Source organism: Anas platyrhynchos, chromosome 28 (assembly GCF_047663525.1).
Source record: "Anas platyrhynchos isolate ZD024472 breed Pekin duck chromosome 28, IASCAAS_PekinDuck_T2T, whole genome shotgun sequence".
Lineage (NCBI taxonomy): Eukaryota > Metazoa > Chordata > Aves > Anseriformes > Anatidae > Anas > Anas platyrhynchos.
The window spans coordinates 6,362,355-6,382,825 of NC_092614.1; the positions used below are offsets into that span (position 1 = coordinate 6,362,355).

A 20,471-nucleotide genomic window follows, 5' to 3' on the forward strand; every position below is an offset into this window, starting at 1 on the left:
GGTCAGAGGTTGGACTCGATGATCTTGAGGTCTCTTCCAACCTAGAAATTCTGTGATTCTGTGATTCTGTGACATCAAACATGGAGGCAAGGTCACAGCACTGACAGCAAACCCCTCCTGCCGAGGCACCAGCTTAGCACCCCCTGTGGAGAAGCAAACCCAGAAGATGCAAACACGGCAGATTCACTTGTTGTTAAATAAACTTTAATAATTTTTGCACCGGAGTGAGAAGAAAATAAAATGTTCTTTGTGGCCTCACAACTGGCCAAGGATTAAAATCAGCAGGCAGGGGGAGCAGCTCAGCTCTCCTCTCGGGGAAGGCCACGCAGTGCCGTGGGCTCTCCCCGCAGGCGATGCTCTGCCTGCCCCACGCACTCAGATCGCTGAAGGCACAAGTGTCACCTCATCCCCCTGACCCCGTGCTGCGGCTGCCATTAGTGCCCCCACAAGCAGGCAAGCGAGTTCTGTGCAAAACCCCTACATATAAAAATAGCAGTTTTCTGTACCGAACATCCTAAAAAACTAGAGCTTTAATCACTGTCAGTTTATCCACACCCTTGATTTGAAATCCTGACGTGCACCCGGGAAAGCCGCTGCATCTCCATCGCCGGGGGAAGTGCTGCTGGGGGATTCGGCAGCAGGTGGCTGCTGGCCCCAGCCCCACACAGCACCAGCTCGCTCCCGGCCAGCTCTGGCTCCCCTGGCTCGGCCCCTGAAGGCTGCAGGGTTCCTGGGTGCAGGAGCAGCCCCCAGCCGTGGTCATTGCTCAGCACTGGCAGCTCCTGGGGTCCATGCTCGACACCTCCAAGCGTGCCAGCCCCCGACTCTCAGCGGTCTTGCAGCTCTCGGAGAGGCCAAGTGCTGTCTTCGGGCCAATCCACAGGTGCTAGAGGCTTGGCCCCGCACCATCCGCCTCCTGTTCCTGCTGGTATCGCCGGCGGCGCTCACAGCGCGGGCAGGACTGGGCACTGGCCTGGCACTCCCGGTGGAAGACGGTTTTGCAGTTACTGCACCTAGAACAAAGCAAGGAAAACCCCATCCTGTTGGCAACATCGGGCAACGACTGTGCTTCTCCCACCAAACTGGACCTGGGGATGCTTCCTTGTTTCCCTTTCCTCCAAGTAAGTGCCCGGAGAGAGACAAGCCCTGAGGACTCGACACGTCGGCTGGCCCTGGCAGGATCCAGCCACCTGCTGGACACAAAACGGCACGCTTTGCTAGCAGGAGCAGTAATTCATCCCCCAAAAGCCCTGCCTCCAGCAAACACAGGAGAAAAGCAGCAGCTCTGCCTGAAAGAGCAACCCCTGCATCGAGCATCAGCTGCCAGCACCTTGCTGGCTTTTTGCAGATGAAAGAGCAAGATATCAAGTGAGCTGTGAGCTTTGCACTTTGCTTTCGGAGCAGGGCAGGAGGGGGAAGAGGCTTCCGAGCACCACAAGATCAAGTAAAACATTGCAGCCTGAGCCCCTAAACCCTGCGAAGTCACAGGGCAGCCTGAGCCCAGCTGTACTGGTGAGGACAAGATGCGGCTCTCTGCAGGGCTTTCCCCTCTGCTCGCCACACTGGGGGCACAGCCTGGAGACCCCCGCCCTGCACAAGTCAGTGTCACAGCCTGCAGAACAGCCAGGGACATTGTTTGGGGACATGAGAGCCACCCTGGGGTTGGGCAGCCTCTGAGTGCAGCGTTTGGAGCTGGCCTGCACCAGGGCGGCCGCGATGCAGCAGGAATGTAAACAGCTGTAAATTACACCTTGTGTGGGGCTGGCTCGCGGGAGACACCCATTTTGTGAGGGGCGTTCACGAGTTATCTCGAGTAAACAGCAGTGAGTGCTAAGAGGCTGGGCTCACTTTCTTCTCCCTGTCATGAGCCCCCACCTTTCTCACCTTGCAAGCAGCAGCAAAATGCAGCTGATCCGCATGCCGGTGGGTCAGCTAGCTGAAATGCCCTGAGCGCTGCAAATGCCTGGTGCTCAGCTGACTGCAGACGTGCCTTGTTTAATGCCGTCAACCTGGCGCTGAGCTTCCAGCGCCACGTGAGACCTGAGCTGCATTTCCCAAAGGAAGCAGGGGCTGCCAGACAGAGCAACGGCAGAGGGAGTGCAGGATGCAGAGCAATGTGCCAGGAGACCGCCAAAATACCATGGGATGAAAATTCTGGGCTCAAACCTTGCTCCCAGCAGACGGGTGCAAACCCAGAGTTGCTCGAGGTATGGAAACAGCCTGTGCACAGACAGACGGGACAGGAGGGTGCTGCCTGGTGCCCTGTGCTTTCCCAGGGGAATATTTTTCAGGCAGCTCCTCCTCCTCCTGCCGCTGCAGGGGGCGGGTTGCGAAGCGGAGGTTTTGCCCCGCGAGTTTCTGAGTGAGCCCCTCCCCAAAAGCAGCAGCTTCTGCCTCCACGGTGGCCTCAGGAAGCGGCTGCTGCAAATGCAAACGTCACTCGCCCGGCTGGGTTATTGTTCGGAGGCGTTTCGGTTGCATCCTGCAGCGAGTCGCGGTGTGACCCGTGCGGCTGGCTGTCACACGCGTGGCGGAGGGGCAGGAAGCTGGGTTCAGCTCAGCGAGGATGTTATTGAGCTGCCTTCCTGCTGCAAAACCCCACTCGGCCTCCCCTGACACAAAGGAGGTCGACAACTCCAGAGCCCAGCTCCCAGCACACGCGACCTCTGTCCTGCTGCTGGCGCAGCTCAGCCCCACGTGCCAGTTCTTCCCAGCGCCCACGGGCTCTTAACAGGGAAAATCAGTTCCCTGGGGACACTGCCCTCTTAACAAGCACCGTGCTGTCCCTGCAGCAAGGAGGGATAATGAGCGATCCTGCTCAGCCACCCTGGGAATATTTGCAGAGAAAACGCAGCAGGGGACCCTAGTCTTGGTGATATTTTCTGCAGCTTCTGGATGTTTTAGGAGCTGCTTTTAGGCAAAGCAAGCTCATGCAGACCACCAGCCTGTTAAGTGTCTCTGCTAGGGAAAGGTTTATAACCAGTTCTGAGCTGAACCAGTGAGACAAGGATCACCCTCCAGCTACAGCACCTACACCTTGCAGCAGGCTCTGTGCGGGAAGGATTTGGTCTCTTTAGAGGATTTCGACAGAAAACACAAAGCCCAACAGTAAACACGCCCGTCCTCAGGCACAAAGCGAGGGAGACGTCACTCACCTGGTGGTGGTGTCAAACTCGAAGGGAAAGATGATGTCGCTGCGGTTGCAGATCTGGCAGATGAAGCCTCGCTGGGTGCACAGGTCACAGTTGTAGACGTGATGGGACGCGAACTGGATCAGAGACTGCAGGAACGTCTCGAAGGTGCCATCAGCTATCTGTGGAGCACAGACATCAGGCACACGGAGCCTGCAGCCAGAGGGGTGTGCGCTGTGCAAAACGCACATTGCACCCACGCTTCGTGCTGCCTATGGAGACACGGCTGTCCTCCTAAACCAACCCAAGATCCCACGTGCCTGCCTTGGGGTTTAGCATCTCAATGGGATGCCAAAATAAACCCACAGCAGCACCCAAAAGCTGCCAGGATGGTTCCTAGCTTTGGGGTTAATGCAAAATTCTCCTGCTGTAAAACCTACTGACCATCTCCAGAAGTTGTGACAGACGGCAGCTGGTACGGTGATGAGCAATACTGACTTAATGGGAGCTGAAACAAGTTACCGTGTAATCTCCACAGTTCTTGGAGGATACAGGTCACTTATTTTAGCCTCCAAGCTAATGTGCAAGACTTGCAGAAGGCATGTGATAACAGAAAGCAAGGCAAAAAGGAACTGAGCAGCCTGAAATCTTCTGCTGAAGAAGTGCTGTGTTCCACGCAGCGTCTCCACAGGCAGAAATGGGGATGTTCTGTACCAGCAAAACTACAATGCAAAGCTCTCACCTGCCGCAGATCAGTGACACTGTACTTGTGGGGACACTCCAAGAGGTAGTTCCTGTGATCGAGCCTTCAAACAAGCACAGAGGGGAGTGTGTTAGACACTTCAGACCACATCTCAGACAGCCTCACAGTAAAAAGAGCCCAGGCGATGCAGACTCAGTGTTACTGCAAACCTGATTTCACACCAAACAACACATCCCAAATCCTGCCATTGAAAATTGTTTGAGAGCATTTCAAAGGGGGGAAAAAATATCTATTTTCCCAGGTGTTTCCTGTCCAGCCTTGGTCAGGAAAACGATTCCTCAGTCCCATCTCCACGTGCTGCCCCACAAACAGACGGGTAACTTCTTCCAGCACATGACACAGAGGTGAAAACCAGTCCTCATCCTGATGAGACAATAAGGAGCAGGGCACACACCCAAGGGCCAGGAGATGATCCTGTCCAGTACCCTGGGCACCCCCAGCCTACGGCAGCAACAATGACAGAGCAAGGTGAAACCCTGGAGCACGAGAGGGGACTCAGGGTGCTCACCGCTTGCTCAGCTCCTTCAGGGCCCCGCTGCGGCACATGATGAGGTAATCTCCAAGCAGCTTCAGCTGCTCCCTGCTCCGGAGGATTCGCCTCATCCTCTCCACATGGTCATAGAGGCTCTCGTTGACCAGCTTGAGGTCGATCAGCGGCTGGTTACGGATCTGGGTGAGGAACTTCAGCGCCTGCCGGCAGACCTGCAGCAGGAAGAGGCTGGGTGTGAGGGGCTTGCGGGAAAGTCCGGGGAGATGTTTCCACCCCTGCTGATGGTGGGAGCGTTCAGAGGGACATCTCCTTGCGCTCAGCATGGATTCAGCTGGGGCTTACCCCTCGCTTGGTCAGGTCCCAGTTGTGGATGAGGCGTGAGGGGATCACCGTCTCGTCGTCCCGGTGGCAGCTGTCGCAGTAGTAGAGCCCGGAGAAGGCGCAGAGCTTGGGCTTCACGAAGGAGAAGCCGATCTGCCTGGAGCAGCCTTCGGGGAGCAGACAGAAGATGGTGAGAGGGGACCCGTGCTGCCCCAGGGCCCAACATGCTGCTGCTGGAGCAGGGGAGAAGCTTTTGTGGGGAGAATGGGGCAGGGAAATCTTTGAGAGGGTCAGAGACTGGCTAAAGCATGTGACAGGACGCTGGCTGGGAGCTCCCAGCACCTTCCTGCACAAGGGGTTGGAATTCAGATCAGAATGGCCCAGCAGGAACATTCCTAAACAAGGCACCTCAACCCACCACATTTTTTGATCCATAAACTGGTTCAATTCAAACTGCTTTTCTCCTTCTTTTAGGAAAAGTGACCTGTAAGAACATCACAGTGGGCCAGGGAAGAACCAAAATCCCACCTGCCCGTTCCACCACCGGCCCCAGCAGCTCTGCCCAGTTCTGCTTTCTGCATGGCACCGCTGCAGGGAGCAGCAGCAAAGCCCGGGCTCCGCACCCATGAGTGGCAATGTGGGGCTGGGAGAAGCAAAAGACCAGCAGTGTGCAACCCTGCAGGAACCTGGCTTAGGTCTCAGGGGAGGCGTGCATGGCTTTTACAGCTGCTGGAGAAGCGAGCACATCTGAGCTGGAGTCGTAAAGACAGGAAAACTCTGTGCTATTTTTACTGGGTTCACTTCTCTAAAATAACCAACAGTGTCAGTGGGTCTCTGAGCTCCAGCAGGTGCAGCTGGAGGCTGTGTCTGCCCTGGGAAGAGCTGGGGCCACTCCACCACCCTCTGCCAAGGCTTTAACGTCCAGCCCTTTGCACTCTGGAGTAGCTGGAGTGCAGTAAAAAGAAACAATGGAGCTCAGATGTTGCTCTCTGCATTAAACAAAAATGCTTCTATTTCTTCTGGCTTGTCCCACTCTGACATACAAAGAACCCACTCCTGTGCCAAAAGGGTGGCGCAGCAGAAGGGCGAGCATGGGCATCCTGAGCCACAGGTCGGCACTGGGTGGAAGGAGGCAGAGCTGCGAAGGGCCGGCAGATGCCCAAGGAAACCTACACAAAGAAACTGGGAAGTGAGATCGGCCTTTTTGGCTTGCTGCTTCCATCTATTGGTAGGTGGAAGGTGCAGGACAGAGCCTGGAGGGGAAGGTAGAGACCAAATAAAAAAAGACTGAAAAATACCTTATAAAAAAAAAAACAAAAGAGATCTAGAAAAAAAACTGCTGGGGGGTACAAGAAATATAATAGAAACAGGAAAGCAATCTGAAGTTTAATTGACTTACTGAGGTAAAGAACAAATTACACCTCCCATAGAGGTCAGAGAGCGTTATCCTATTAAGCCAGCGTCACCCAGCGTGCTGGGAGGCGTTGTGCTGAAGGTCAAACGAACATTGCACAAAATTGGCTTGTCACACCCATCGCAACGTTTGCTCCTGTGCTGCATTACTGGAAAAACAGCTCTACCCCCATGGCTCGGGTTTGCCCTTGACTACACCTTCCCCACAGGTTGGGGCCACCGAATGCCCAGAAAGGGGGTCCTGGGCCCCTCAGCTCCACCAGGTCCACCTGAGTTTGACTGAAGCCAATGCCTCTGCTGTCTACACCATCTCTTAAGCAGGACCCCAGCAGCCCAGTTTGACCTTGGAGGCCGTGCAGGGGTGTGATGGGGATCTGGTATTTGGGGACTCACCCTATGCCCACGGACAGCCACTGCTTTGGGATGTGAAGCCCAACCTAGGGGCTTCGGTGCCACCTGCTACAGGGGTTGGCAGCAGGGCTCAGAGCATTTGGTCACCTCGTTAACCTTAATGAACTTGACATTATCCTCCAAGACAGAGCTGGGATCCTTGTTTTCGAACCAGCCCCCGTATACCTGCGCAGATGAAGCTCTGAGAGTCCAGGCCCTTCTCCACGGGGATGGCCACCAGGTATTGCAGCAAGAAGCCGTTCTCCTTCACGATGCTCTTGAGGAGGACCTGGGAGTTGCCATCCAAGCTGCCACCCAGCGTCAGGGCCTCCTCCGCCGCCTCTAGGTAGGAGGCGAGCACCCCTCGGACCAGCTCCCTCCACGATGCTGCTTCTTCTGCGCTCTCAGCCTGCAGCTTCAGGACAGCTTTGGAGGTGATCACCTTGAAGAACGATGGTCCCCCGAGGCTGGTGTCTGGAAGAATGTCCTGGATCGTCTCTATGCCGTAACTGTTGCTTAAGATTTTGTCGTTGTTCCTCACCTTAAAGCACTTCAAGGTTTCCAGTGACAGGGAAAAAATAAAAGGGACCCATGTTTTGTCTACGTCCACGTACAGAACAGCCTCTTTGATTGCATCCAGTTCTGGTTCATGAGCTGAAGTCCAATCGAAGCTGGTCCCAGGCGCTTCGTTGTACTGGAGGACAGCAGCGGGATCGCCGCCTTCACCACCATCTTCAGGGTACTCCAGCGTCTCCCACTCCTCCTCCTCCAGCTGAGGCCGGCACTTCTGCAGCGCCTCCCGGATCCTGTCCAGCCAGTCCTCGGCCTCGTCTCGAGAAGGAGCTCGTAGGTACAGCTTTTTCCCCAGGAAAACCAGCTCGAAGCGTCCATCTGAGTGTGTCAACGCCAGCGACTCGCACCGCAGCAGCGAGTAGCTCTCGACGCAGATGCGGTCCTCGTGGTCCAGGAAGAGCCGGAGCTCCAGTGGTGACAGCTCGCAGGAAAACTCCTTCCAGATGCCCATGGCTCCTCTCCGCTCCAGGGTGCCGAGCTTCAGGAGTCCTCGGAAGGGGTTGGAAAGACCTTGGGCAAAAGCAAACGTCTCAGTATAACCAAAAGGGAAATGAGGTGGGAAGGGAAATGGGGAGCAGCCAGAGGCATTGCAGCTTTGAGTCAGCCCTGCTGGGAGGTGCAACGGGGCAGGAGTTTGCAGGACCTGCTTGCTGGGCCCCTGTAATCGTCCCCATGCATTTGGTTTTGAGGTTAAGAATGAGAGGGATGGCATAAAAGAAATCTGTCCTGCAAGGTGGGCAGAGCCATGGGGGCAGAGGCACCCAGCACACGTCCTCTGTCCCTAAAGGGCTTCCCACCAGAGCTACGGGGGTATCGGCCACACTGCGGATCTCTGCCTTTTCTGGAGCTTCCAGCACCACCACCAGCTGATGGCAAGGGCTGCTCCCAGACAGGTGACCACCCAAATTCCCTGCCCAGCCCTTGAGCGCTGCCCACAGCAGACGCGTGCTTAAAGTGGGGGTCACGCACCCATCTGCCGGCGATGCACGACGCTGAAGCCCTTTTGCTCCCGCTCGGGTGAGAGTTTGGGCTTCCCGCCCCGCGAGGAAGGCACCGACAGCCTTTCCAAGTCGAGAGCACTGATCAGCCCCGGGGCTGGGCCCTCCCCAGCACCGTCTGGCACGAAGCCGTTGATGTCAGCTGGGCTTTTGCCACTCTCTCCTGCAGAAGGCCTGTAGAAATCATCTTCCGAGATCCAGCTCTTTCTTTTCTGTTAAAAAAATGTATGAAAAAAGACACCTCAGCAGCAAACTCAAACCCATGCATCCACGGTGGCCCCGTGCACACCCAGCACAGTGACTTTGGCCCCCCAAGCACACCCTGGCTGCATGCTGCCAGTGAGCAGCCGTATTTTGGGGAGCGTGGACGGGCTGCCAGCTGCCTGGCTAACGCAGCTGGGGAGCTGATGGCAGGGATGTCCACGGGTGGGTGACAGAGCAAACACCACCCCGCAGGGAGGCTGTCATTGCTCGCACCGAAGAAGTGCTCAATGAGCCTGAGCTTGCAGCTGGCACCACGGCGCATCGCCTCGCCGCATCGGGCTGCTGCCTGGTTGTCCTCACCTGTCCTGGTTTTGGCTAGGGTAGAGTTAATTTTCCTCCTAGTAGCTGGTAGGGTGCTGTGTTTGGGATTTAGGATGAGAATTATGTTGATACCACGCTGATGTTTTAATTGTTGCAGAGCAGTGCTTACACCAAGCCAAGGACTTTTCAGCTTCTCGCTCTGTCCTGCCAACGGGCAGGCTGGGGGTGCAGCAGGAGCTGGGAGGGGACAGACCCAGGATGACTGCCCTGAACTGGCCAAAGGGGTATTCCATACCATGGGACGTGATGTGAACAATTAATGGGGGGGGGCTGGCCAGGGTGGGGGGACCGGCTGCTTGGGGGTAGGCTGGGCATCGGTCAGCGGGCGGTGAGCAATTGCACTGTGCATCATCTGTTTGTACACATTATTCGTAGTAGTACTATTATCATCATCATTATTATTTTCCTTTCTTTTCTGTCCTAATTAACTGTCTTTATCTCAACCCACAGGCTTTCATTTCTTTCTAATTCTCTCCCCCATCCCACAGAGGGAGAGGGGAGGGTGAGCGAACAGCTGTGTGGTGCTGAGCTGCTGGTTGGGTTACCCCACAACATCACCAAACCACTTTCTGACCGTAGGTTTAGTTGGGGCACAGCAAAGTGCAATGTGCAGTGCCCCGTAAGCGCTGCTGCAGGGCTGAGAGCACCCATCTGCTGAGCCACAACAAAACGCTGCGATTTGGAAGCCCAGAAACACAAACTGACCGCTTCTCCTGCCCTGAAGTCACAGAGGGCTCTGGGGAAGGAGCACATTCCCTGCAACATCCACATGCAAGGATTCAGCAAGCATTTCTGAGGTGAGGTGAGACACCAGCTCAGTGCAGGAACAGGGGCCAGGAACATTATTTATTACCAGGGAGAAGCAGAGAAGACATCTAGGTCCTAGCCCTGTCTTGCAAGCGGATGCTACAAGCAACGTTCTGCTGTCTATTTGAGAAGAAAACAAAGCGGGGAAGGCAGAGAAAACATTTGTCTCGCTATGTCATGAGGGGCTGAGACCTGAAAGCTGAAGGATGTCTGTTAAGCTGAAAGAACACAAAGCTGTAGCTGCTCTGGGAGTTTGGCTGCAAGCAGGGAGTGAGGTTGTGGGACAGGCCTCTGAACAAACACCAGGAGCAAAACACGACCCAGATCAGGGCTCCTGCAAAAGGGAGCAGCCTTGCCAGACCCAGAGCATCCCTTCCAGGGCTGTGTCCCACCAGGAAGGACCCTACCTTGCTTTCAAAGAGCCGTTTATTCCGACCACAAACCAAGTCACAGCGGGAGAGTCTGCGCCACCCTACAGGAGGGACACAAGGCGCTATAGGAAGCCTCTGTTTACTCTGGGGCTCGGAATGCAGGTTGCTCCATGAGTCATGGGAAAGCAGGAGGGGATTTCCTGTTGACACCGTATGTTATACACAGATTAGTCAGCCTGGCCCAGCGCCAGGAGGAAGCAGCGGAAATGGGATAACCGGGAAGGAGCCGAAAGGAGCCGGGACCCAAAAGAGAAACCGCTCGCGGGTGTGCAAAGCAGATCCTAACCTCCCTGGAGTGGAAGGATGAGTCAGGAGCGAGCCAGAGTTAGGCAGGGGATGGGACTGTTTGAAGGTTTCTTAAAAGCAAAAGCAAGTGGATCGCAGAGGACTGCAAGAGGGATGTGCACTGCTGCTGAGCACCAGGGAACACCATCCTGCTTCGGGAACAGTTGTGTTGGGTGAACGTTCTTCCACTGCACAACTGCAATTTGTTTCCTGCCTAGGTAGTGCTTCGCCCTCCTCTTACAAGGGTGAAGGAAAGTCCGCTGGCCCCAGCCCAGGAGAAAATCCATTCCTGAGCTGTTCTGTCAGCTCAGAGAGCTGAGGGCTAGATTTGTGCAAGAGCTCATCACCCTTCAGATACCATTAATAAAACAGAAAACTTCTCTTGTTGGGGACTGGGTGAGGGACAACCAGCTTGCCATGGGGGGTTTCAAATGCTTTTGAATTCTTTTTGCCAGGAAATATTTACTTAGGTCCAACACGCCCAGGATGGCTGCACAGGGCCCAGGAAGGTGTGCACGGAGCAGGGAGCACTCCCACCACCCCTTCCTGCCGATTCCCACGTTATGTGTTATTTATACCAAATGTGCCACCGGTGGCCCTGAAGATGAGAGTTCAGAGAAACTGGAGCCTACCAAAGTTGTCACCACCTTCACCTTCCTTTCCCGTTAGATCAGGAAGCATAAAAACAAGGATACTGGGGAGCGCAGCACACGAGCTGGGACACCTACCGGGCAACCCGGCAGCGGAGAAAGGAGGTACTCGGCCGCGGGGCTGCGCACTGCATGGCTGCCCTCACTGCTGCTGACCACACCGCGGCCACCTTCCTCCGCTCCATCGGTGCTGCTGGGACTCGGGGCTGGGACGCTGGCATCATCCTGGGGGACAGTGCGGACACTGCCCCTCTGTCTGGTGGGAGGTGGTGGTGGGCGAGCATCCTCAGAGGGCGCCGGGGGTGCTGGGGGGCAGGCGGGCGGCGGCGGGGAGCACCCCAGCACGGCGGGGACGAGCTGGTCTGGTGGGGCGTCGTGGCTCGGCTTGGCTTTGCTGAACTCGGACAGCACCCTGAGAAAGAAACAGCAGTGAGCTCGGTGCAGCTGCGCTGACCTGGACCTAGCATGTGGCTCTGCCTGGTTCTTCAGCACCAGCCCCCAGAGCAGGGCTCAGCCCCGGCGGGCTGACAGCTCCAAGCTGCCAGGCACCAGCCCTGCCCCCAGGAAACACAAAGCCCAGCCGCCAGCCCATCACCAGCCCAAGACCCCACAAAGGATGCTTTTCCTACTGAGCTGCATTACCAGATTTTCATTTACTTCTGACACTGAGGGGTTAATGGGCCCATCGTATGACTCCTCAACACACCCCCGAATTTCAGATGTTTTTGTAACCATTAACAAGCAACTTTAAGTGGAGCTTGGCCATGCCAGATGCTGGTCCCATGCCTCTGCTGCACCAAGTCAAACTAAACCAGCCCAGCTGAAAATTCAAAACAAAGTCTTTCCATCGTGAGTTTAGTCAAATCAAGGGTGGTTCTTCCAGGATTATCATAAAATGCAAAATCCTAGAAGTAGGTAACAACGCTGTTATTGATGGGGAAGCGCAGGCAAGAGCTCTAAACCTTGGGAAATAACTGAGCAATTAACCAGCTTGCCAAAAATGTCAGCTTTAAGCACTTCAAAGCTCCTCATGAGCTTGAGCTGATGTGCACCTCTTCTGGCCAATAAAACATTTACAACAAAGGTAATGTTTCATTTACAAGTCTCCTGTTTCAGTTTGACCATTCCATTCAAAATTCTACTTTTGTTTTAAAATTTGCCTGTGTGGTTTTTTTTTGCTTGTTACGTGGGCATAAAGTGACCTGAAACAAGAAGGTTTTAAAGGCGTTCATCCTGCTGGTCAACTGAAAGCAAAGTGTTTCTGCTTTTGTGGGAATTTCAGCACACTTGCTGTTTCAGACCTATGTGAAATGGCTGTTTGGTCGCAATCTGAGAAAGCCCTTGCCCAGCTCTGGCTCTGCCACTAAAGGTGGCCTCTTCCAAGCAAGCAGGGCGAGACGCAGCAGTTACAGCTCTGCTCACAGCCTTGCAGCCCTCTCTAAAGCCAACACCGGGCAGCGTGCAGTTGCCAAACGCCACCCCAAGGCCAGGCTCAGTCAGACAACACATCCTTCATTTTTCAGGGCAGTGGGGAAAATATTTGCTGATTACTCAGAGCTTATACAGCCTGCTGGAGATCCTTGTGCTTGCTGTCTGAGTGTTTTGCAGAAATAAATCACGAGGATGACAAACTAACAACCTTCCTCCTTTGAAGTATCTGCAGAAGGTGCAAATTAGAACTCCTTCCTATGACCAAATTCATTTCTTCCCTGCCGAAAAGCCCCAAGCGTATGCCATGGAGATGTCACATTCCTGAAAGCAGGGAGCAGCATTTTTCTGACGTGTCTGCCCTGGCAGAGAGGACAGGCACACACTTCAGTCCTCAGGTGCTCATTTGCCTTGGCAGCAGGGTCCTGGCAAGCTGTGCCAAGCTTTTCATCTTTTAACCTTTCAGGTTCTTTCCAGGAGGAAAAAGCAGCCTGTTAAAAAGGGGAGAAAGCCTTCCTGCCTATAGAGAGAAAATAAAGGGGTTAGAAATCCCACTGAAGAGGTCTGGGGAAAGACTCACTCTTGTAGTGACTTGTCCAGGTCCTCGGCAGTGGCTGTGCCCAGGTCAGAGTCGCAGGAGAGCGGCTCCTCGCTCCGCTCGGGGCTCTGGGCGCAGTGGGGCTGGAGGGCGCTGTCGGAGCCGAGGCTGGAGGACAGCTGGGACGAGCCTGTCGTGTTGAGGCTCAGCGAGGACGACGTCAGCTTGGTTTTGACACCAGCTTTGCTGATGGGCAGGATGGAGGGCTGAATTTCAATCTCATCTGATCCCGAAGACTGGGAGATGGAACCCAGCGACGCTTTTCTCCGGGGCTCGGATGTCGAGGACGTCAGGGGCTCCAGCAGCTCCGAAACAGGACACAGCCCGGACAGGGAGAGAGGGGTGACAGTCCACTCGTTCAACACTGCCGATTTGTAAGACAGCTGAAAGGTTAAGGACGTTAAGCCCTGCAGGTAGCTAAGGAGGAACTCGCACTCCTCGGCGTCCAAAAGCAGAGCCGTGGACTGGTAGTACTCAGGCAGCCGCGGCCTCTCCCGCAGCAGCAGCTTCAAGTAGCACTCCACGAGGCCATCGTTCAAAGCCAGCCTCAGCCAGGCCCGGCAGCGGCCGACGTCCGTGTTGATAAAAATGAGTTGTTCCAGCTCTGAGACAATGTTCCTGGGGCAAGAGAGAAAAAGAATTGAAGAGGAGGTGAGGGGCTGCATTTCTAGTCCATCCCGGGCTGCCAAACTGTTCTGCTATGGGAGATTAGGAGTTGGGTCAGAACAGGCAGTGGAAAATCTTTGTTCCGTGGAAAATGTGGTTTCCCACAGAGAAAAAAAAAACAACTCCCGAGTTCCTCTAAACCAAATATATTGGTGATGAGCCCAGCCATCCCTGGGGGGTGCCCCTGGGCACTGCTGCTCTGGCTGGAGACATCTCCTGTGTCTCTGCGCTTGCCCTGGACCATGGGAAGGAGACGAGGGGAAAACTCATTTGTGTCACTCATTGGTGACAACCATATGTCCAAGTTCTAGTTCCACATTTCCCACCAGCCAAAACACAGTGGAAAGCGCCATGGCAAGCCAAAAAGCAAAGCACAAGGCTTGAGTGAAGTTCCTCAACCAGTCTCAGCCTCCTGACTTCAGCTGTTTTTTCCCCAAATCCAACAGCGACACCATGCTTCCTAATCCCCCCTGGCCCCAGCTCACACCTCTGTAGTCGACACTTCAGATGCTACAAAAATTAGAGCAGAACTTTCTGAAGTTTTTAATCTGTCTCTCAAAGACGAAAATCTTCAAAGGGCACAAAGATATCCCCCATACCGTGTGAATCTGCTATTTTCATCCACTCTTTCATAATTCAAGAGTCGCTGATGGAGTTGGATGAGGCTTTCAAAAATCCTTCTTTGTGGGTTGTTACTTTGTGCGGAAAGACTCTGCCTAGGGAGTGGCTCAAAACCCCCAGCAAGTAATGACAGTTACACACCCGAGAACTCCACAAGGTTCACAGATAAGGTCAGGCCTGATTCTCCTCTTTTTGGGCGTGGAGAAGAGAAGCACGATTGTCCCCAAAAGGTAAATGGCAGGAGGGAGACCAGGCCCTGCGCTGTGCAGTCACGGTCCTCTGGTCCCACTGGGGACACCAAGCCCCCCTACACAGCCTGGTTCCCCAGAATTAAACAGGAGCATGCCCCAAGCTGGCACAGCAGTTTAACGCCTGGTGCAGGTGAAGCTTTAAATGGTGACATTGCCTAACATCCAAATGTCACCAAACCCCCAGCGCATGCTTAGAGGCCGTGCTGGTACCAGCAGGTGCCCCGTGCCTAGCCCCACAGCATCCCTCGGCTCCACAGGGGTTTTGCCCTCCTCCTCCGGAGCCCGCCATGGTCCTGGGCAGCCCCTGCCCAGCAGGACACCCTTTGAGACCATCCAACATTTTGGCTGTAGGGATGAAGCGTACGGGGAGCGGGAGCAAAGCAAACCCCTGTCCAGCCAGCTCCCCTTAAAATTTTGTGGTGTTTGCCCCTCTTGGTGCCAAAGGGAGGGCAGAAACCTGGGTGTGCAAACTCACCGGTGCGTGATGCTCTTCAGCAGGCCCCAAAAGACAGGCTGGGGAAGCGGCAGGCGGCTGCCTGCTTTCTTCCCTTTCCCCCCCGTCTCTGTCTTTATGTGCTTCGCCTTCAGCCCATGCACAAAGACGGCCTCCAGGGCGCTGCAGAGGGTGTTGGCGTTGCCATCGTCGCTGGTCACAACGGCATCTGAAGAGACGTACTGCTTCTGCAGCGCCTTGATCGCGCTCACCAGCTGCTTCTTGATCAGCTGCAACACAGGAGGTGCAGGCTTAGGTAGTAAGGATAAGTGTCAGGAAAAAAGGGCAATAAAAGGGCTCCAAAACTGCAAGGCTCATCCAGAGAGGCACCATGCAATTCCTGCTTTATCCACGTGCCCCGCAGAAACCAGCAGCGAGCATTACAGCGGAACCAGTCCAGCTGGGGACTCACGCTCTTGGCATCAGCGTCGATCTGCCTTTTTTAAACGAGTAATTTATGCAAATAGTTCTTCCTTTAGCTCACGTTTTGGGGCCCACTGGGTTTCTGGGGTTGCCTTTAGAGCGTGCAGCACTTCCAAAGACATCAAATTGCTTAAGAGGGTGGGGAAAAGAAGAAATCGGTTCTTTCTTTCCAGGCATTTGCTCAGGGAAAACACATGGATTAAATAAGCACGGGTGATAAACAAGGAACGCTAAGGAGGGAACCCCTCACAGAAATCAAAGCCATTGTGGCAAATGCTTTTGAGAGGACAGCTTGTGTTGTTTGCTGTACTCTTCTGGGAGCCGGGGTGAGCTCAGAAGCCGTAACATGGGGATTTCACATTCCAACAGTTCTGCTTTCCTCCTCCTTCCACCAGAGTCAAAAAGAAGCAAATTCAATGAATTTAACAATTTTATGCTGGTGGAAACGATTTTTTAAACGCAGCTGAGCCCAGCTGTCTCAGTCAGCCTTATTTAAAATGAAAGCTGCACTTCCCAGCAGACATTTGGCAAACTCTGCCAGCTTGGCCGTGAACCTAGCAAGCACTTGGCACTTGGGTGTCAATCACGCAGCCCTCCGAATTCATACCCAAAGGCACCAGCCGCTGCCACTGAGCAACGGAGGGGGCAGAGCTGGGGTTCAGATGGGCCACTCAAGTCCCAGCTCCAGAGAGACTGTTCTCCTTGCAAGGGAGATATTCAGTAACATTTTTTCAAATGACTTCTCCTCTCCAACCTTTCTCAGCCACAAATTTTCTCCTAACAAACTTCCAGCCCCAAATAGTTTTTCAGGAGGGGAAATGCACCTAAGTAAGGTTTGTGGCAGCTGTAGTTCAGGGACACATGCTGTATCCTTGATCATACCACCCCTTCCCAGCTGCCCCCAGATCTGCCAGCACAAGCAACCTGCCTGCGAGCAGCAACCGTGGGCTAACAGGATTAAAGAGTGCAAGCGATGTTATCTGTCATGCATGAATAATTCCGCTGCAGGATGAATTAAAGACACAGACTTCACTGCCGCGTTTGAACCTTGCTCGTGAAATGTGTTCAGACTCCAAAGGCTGAGTGAAGGAAGTCCAGACACCCCAAACAGCCTCGGCAGCAATGCTCCTTCCCCGGGTAAGGGGCCAAGAACCCTCCCCAGCTCCTCAGTGCGCATCCCACGGTGGAGCCTGGTGGGGTTTAACTTGCAGCCACCCACCTCTGCTCCAACTCAGACAGCCAGGCAGACCTGAGGATGCTCCGCCAGCACCAGCCACCCTTCTCCTGCCTGCAGCGTCCCAGCCCCAGCTGGCAGCACAGCCGTGTCCAACCACGTCCAGCCAGGAACTGGGGCTGCACTGGGAGCAACTGGCGCAGGCTGGGGTTCAGGGTGCATGTGATGTACTCACCTGTATGACTTCCTTGGGGTCATCGGCGTGGCTCGAATGCATCTCAGCTGCTGCTGCTCCCGGCACTGCGTTCACATGTCACCTTTGGGACAAGGAGGAGGAGCGTGTCTGAGCGCTGCTCACCTACTGGGCTCACGGGGGACCCGCCTGCCGTGCAGAGGGCACCCAGAGTCACGCAGCAGTGAGCGCTCCCAGCCAGACTGCTGCCACATTCCAGCCGGGACCAACCCAAGACCACACGGGAACAGACAGAACAGAGCGTGGCCAACAGCGAGAGACCGAGAGGAGTAATTAGCCTCTGCAGGTTAATTACTAAACCCGGTGAGACGCCAGGCTGCATGCTGGCCAAGCCACCAGCGCCGTGCGCAGGGCCAGGGACTGCTTCTGTTCTGCTCCCCCACTACCTGCAGTGCCAACCACCAGGCACGCAGCGAGGACAGCAAAACACCTGCATTTGGCCGGGCAGCCCGAATGATGGGACACAGAAAAACAAAGATGACATCGCCACTGTGGTGGCACAGGGGGGATGTGGAGGTGACAGCAATTCTGCCTGTCACAGAGCGGTCTGAGCAGCCACTTCAGGGCTCTCCATGCGGTTCTCAGTTGCCCCATTCAGAGGCAGATGCTCCAGCATCGCCCCTTTCCCAGCAGAACGCAGAGCAGAAGGAAAAAAAACACTGCCCTCCACTACGGGAAACCCTGGCAAAGCCATACCGAGAACTGTCTGCTGTGCCAGAGCTGTCTGTAACAGGAAGGTGGTAGCAGAGAACAAAGAGACTTTAATTCTGACGTCTGGCCTCCTACCCAGCTCTTAGGAGCCGTCTGTCGACACCGGCGTGTACCTGGAGGCTCTGGGAGCAAAGGCGCGTGGCTGCTGGCGCGTGGCCGCAGCCCAGCTCCAACACAACGTGCTCGGGTGCTTAAATGAGCTTGAGAGAAGCTCCAGCAGCAGCTGCTACGAAGCTTCCCAAAGACTAGGGGCTGGAAACGTATTCCCTCGAGTTGAAGCACTCGCTTTGGCTTTGCCATTGAAGCAGAGGACAGAGCCAGCAGTGGACAGAAGGGTTTGGGTACGACCACGCACTTCCACCGCAAAGGCCAGTTGTGGAGGCAAAGGTGGCCCAAATCCTGTGAATCCCAAAGCCCGAGCAGCGCGGGTGGTTGGTCCGTCTTGGCACAGCCCCAGGTCAGGAGCTCTTTGGTGAGCAACTCCAGCTCCATCCCCAGCGTGGCCAGAGTTCACCAGAGTTTAATAGAAAAGGAAACTGTTTTTGCCACTGCTTGTCATAAGATTTCCTCTCCCAGGATTGCGACACAGGCCAGCGGGAGCACAGCGATTACGGGAATGTTCACCTCTGGCTCCGAGCTGCTGCCCGGCATTTTGGCAGGGGGCAGCGGGTGCAGGGAGGGCGCCGAGGTGACGGCAGCAGTGGTTGAAGACCACGGGGAGCCGTCCCCATCCCTGCCCTGTGCCGTGGAGGCTCAGCCAGTGTCAGACTCTGCCCCTTTACCTGCTGCCTTCCTGCTAACGGGTCCCACAGCTCGCCCGATGCCACCCTGAGGTTCAGCACTGCTGGAGGGACAGACACAGCTGTGGGCACGGGGTGGCACGTCTGCTGCTGCACCTGAGTGGCTCCTGCAAGAGCCAGCGCTGGCTCTGGGGCTGCCCCAGCCACCCGTGTCCCCAGCTGTCACAGTGAGGGATAATTTTGCAAACTCTTCCAGACTTGCTAAGCACAGGATGGACCCCAGCAGAGGTGCCCCCAAAACCTCTGCTCCCTTGCTGGCCTCAGCTCCTCCAGCCCCAGCTCCTCCAGCCTCCCCGGGAGGCAGGAGGTTGAGGACGCACGCTACGACCAGTCCAACCAGTTCATCCCAGTGCCATGAATTCACCCAGCGATCTGCTGGGGCAGCACCTCCCCGAGCAGTGAGCACAACAAACACGCCGTGTTGGCGGATCTTGCCCGACATGCTCACAGAGCCCTCGGAAAGCCACTGCTGGTTTTGGTCTCCAGGCGCACCTGGCGCAGGACGGACGTGTGGGCACGGACAGGAGCACGTCCACGGCACAAACCCCACGTGGCCTCCCAGCACCCGCTGCCTCGAGGGCTCTGCGGGCTGAGCAAAACTGCCAAAGTGGAACAAAATAAACCAGAGAACAAGAAAGCAGAAAGCCAGCTCGTGTGGTTTACCTACCAAGGAAGGGAGCCCGCGGTGTGTGAGCAGAGCTGTCCGATTCCCAGAACGCAACAAAGCGGCCCCAGGCCCCGGAGCTGCTTGTTGGGATGGAGCCTGGGCAGTGCCCCTCCGCTCCGTCCCGAAGCCCGGCTCTTCGCTCTCCCGACAAGTTATAAATAAACACCGAGTCACCACCGGCACTTTGGGCATGGAAAACAAGCGCCGAGGGGACGGCGTTAGGCGCTGACTCAAGGCCTGGAGACGGAGCCACTCATTTTCCAGGCACGAGCACGGGGCCGGGCCCCATCCACCCAGGGGGAACGGGAGCTGTGCCGGGCCGGGCAGCCCCAGCCCCGCGTCAGGACAGCTCTGTCCTGCCCTGGCTGCAGCACGAGGGAAACTTTCGGCCCCACGGCCACCCAGCCCTGCTTCAATACGGGGGGGCCCCGAAAGCCCCAGGTGTGTCCCTGCAGGCCCTGCAGGCCCGCTGCTCTCCAGGTGCCCGCACCCAGCACCGGGGGCCCTCAGGGCAGCGAGGAGACACCGAACCCGGCCCCTCCTGCCCCGGCCCCGTGCCCCAGCCCCGCGGCCCTCCCGTGCCGAGCGGGCAGCTCCGGGTGGCGGCGAAGCAGAGGCCGAGAGCCGCCCCCAGCCCGCCCCTTGCCCCCCCCAGCCCGGTGCCCCCGGGCTCGTCCGCCCGAGCCGGTGCCACCCCCGTGCGCCAGCCCCGGCTGGGTCACGGCCACCGGGCCCGCGGGGAGGGCACGGCCCGGGGGGGGGACACGGCGGGGGCGGCCGAGGGGAGGGCAGCGGGGGGGCCGCGAGGACCGGCCGGGGGCAGGGCAGGGCAGGGCCGCGGCCCCCGGCCCCACACGGGCACGGGCACGGCCAGCACGGGGCAGCCGCCGGGGGCTGAGGGAACCGCGCTACCGGAGCTCCCGAGGCACGGGCAGCCTGCGGGGGCTGCTGGCAGGGAACGGGGGGGGGCTGGGGGCAGCGCGCAGCCCCCTCCCAGCCCCTGTCCCCCCCCCCTCAGCCCCCTCCCTCCCCAGCCCCCTCCCCGCCCCCCCCCGGCCCGGCCCCGCCCCCGCTCACCGGCTGCGCGCTCCCGGCCGGCAACCCGGAAGCGGAGCCCGCGCGCCCCGCCCCGCCCCGCCCCGCCCCTCCTCACCCCCCCCGTGACGGTGGCGGCAGCGGGGCGGGGCCCGAGGGCGGCGGGGCCACGCCCCCAGGGGCGGGGCTAAAGGGGCGGGGCGCGCGGCAGCAGCGCGGGAACGGGAACGGGGAGGTGCGCGTGCAGGGACGGGCACACGGACACGTGCACACACACACACACGTGTACACAGCTGCACACATGGACATGCAAACACCACACACACGTACACACAAACACACACGTGCAGACGTGCACACACCACACACACGTACATGGACACAAGCACACGCACACATGCACACATATATGTACACACGTACATGTGTACACACATACACAGGCATACACACGTGTATGCACACACACACACAGGCACACACCCACACACGGAGCTGCGCTGCCCCCCCCACG

At 56.7% G+C, this 20,471-nt stretch overlaps 1 protein-coding gene and 1 long non-coding RNA gene across 3 annotated transcripts; one reads left to right on the plus strand and one right to left on the minus strand.

Annotated features, from left to right (window-relative positions):
• Nucleotides 1–187: 187 nt before the first annotated feature.
• On the minus strand, nucleotides 188–20,079 carry PLEKHM1 (pleckstrin homology and RUN domain containing M1). Of its 2 annotated transcripts, none has more exons than XM_038168633.2 (12): nucleotides 20,000–20,079; nucleotides 16,727–16,808; nucleotides 14,877–15,124; nucleotides 12,846–13,481; nucleotides 10,916–11,249; nucleotides 8,051–8,291; nucleotides 6,695–7,591; nucleotides 4,727–4,872; nucleotides 4,403–4,596; nucleotides 3,874–3,937; nucleotides 3,156–3,313; nucleotides 188–1,013 (listed from the first exon to the last, which is right to left on the minus strand). In XM_038168633.2, the coding sequence occupies exons 2-12, from the start codon at nucleotides 16,766–16,768 to the stop codon at nucleotides 887–889; spliced, it is 3,087 nt and encodes a 1,028-aa protein (XP_038024561.1). In that variant the 5' UTR covers nucleotides 16,769–16,808; nucleotides 20,000–20,079; the 3' UTR covers nucleotides 188–886. The 2 variants fall into 2 exon arrangements, with proteins under 2 accessions (XP_038024561.1, XP_071885084.1); XM_072028983.1 differs by lacking the exon at nucleotides 20,000–20,079 and adding an exon at nucleotides 18,923–19,527.
• Nucleotides 4,762–6,079, plus strand: LOC139999713 (uncharacterized). The gene is made up of 2 exons (XR_011805215.1): nucleotides 4,762–4,895; nucleotides 5,180–6,079. It is a non-coding gene; the product is annotated as an uncharacterized lncRNA (long non-coding RNA).
• Nucleotides 20,080–20,471: the final 392 nt, after the last annotated feature.

Coding starts and splice junctions, on each gene's coding strand:
- PLEKHM1 (XM_038168633.2), bottom strand. CDS start 16,768: ATGCATTCGAGCCACGCCGATGACCCCAAGGAAGTCATACAG. Junction 13,482..14,876: donor CTGAAGAGCATCACGCACCG/GTGAGTTTGCAC, acceptor CTCTTGCCCCAG/GAACATTGTCTCAGAGCTGG. Junction 7,592..8,050: donor CGTGCATCGCCGGCAGATGG/GTGCGTGACCCC, acceptor CTTTTGCCCAAG/GTCTTTCCAACCCCTTCCGA.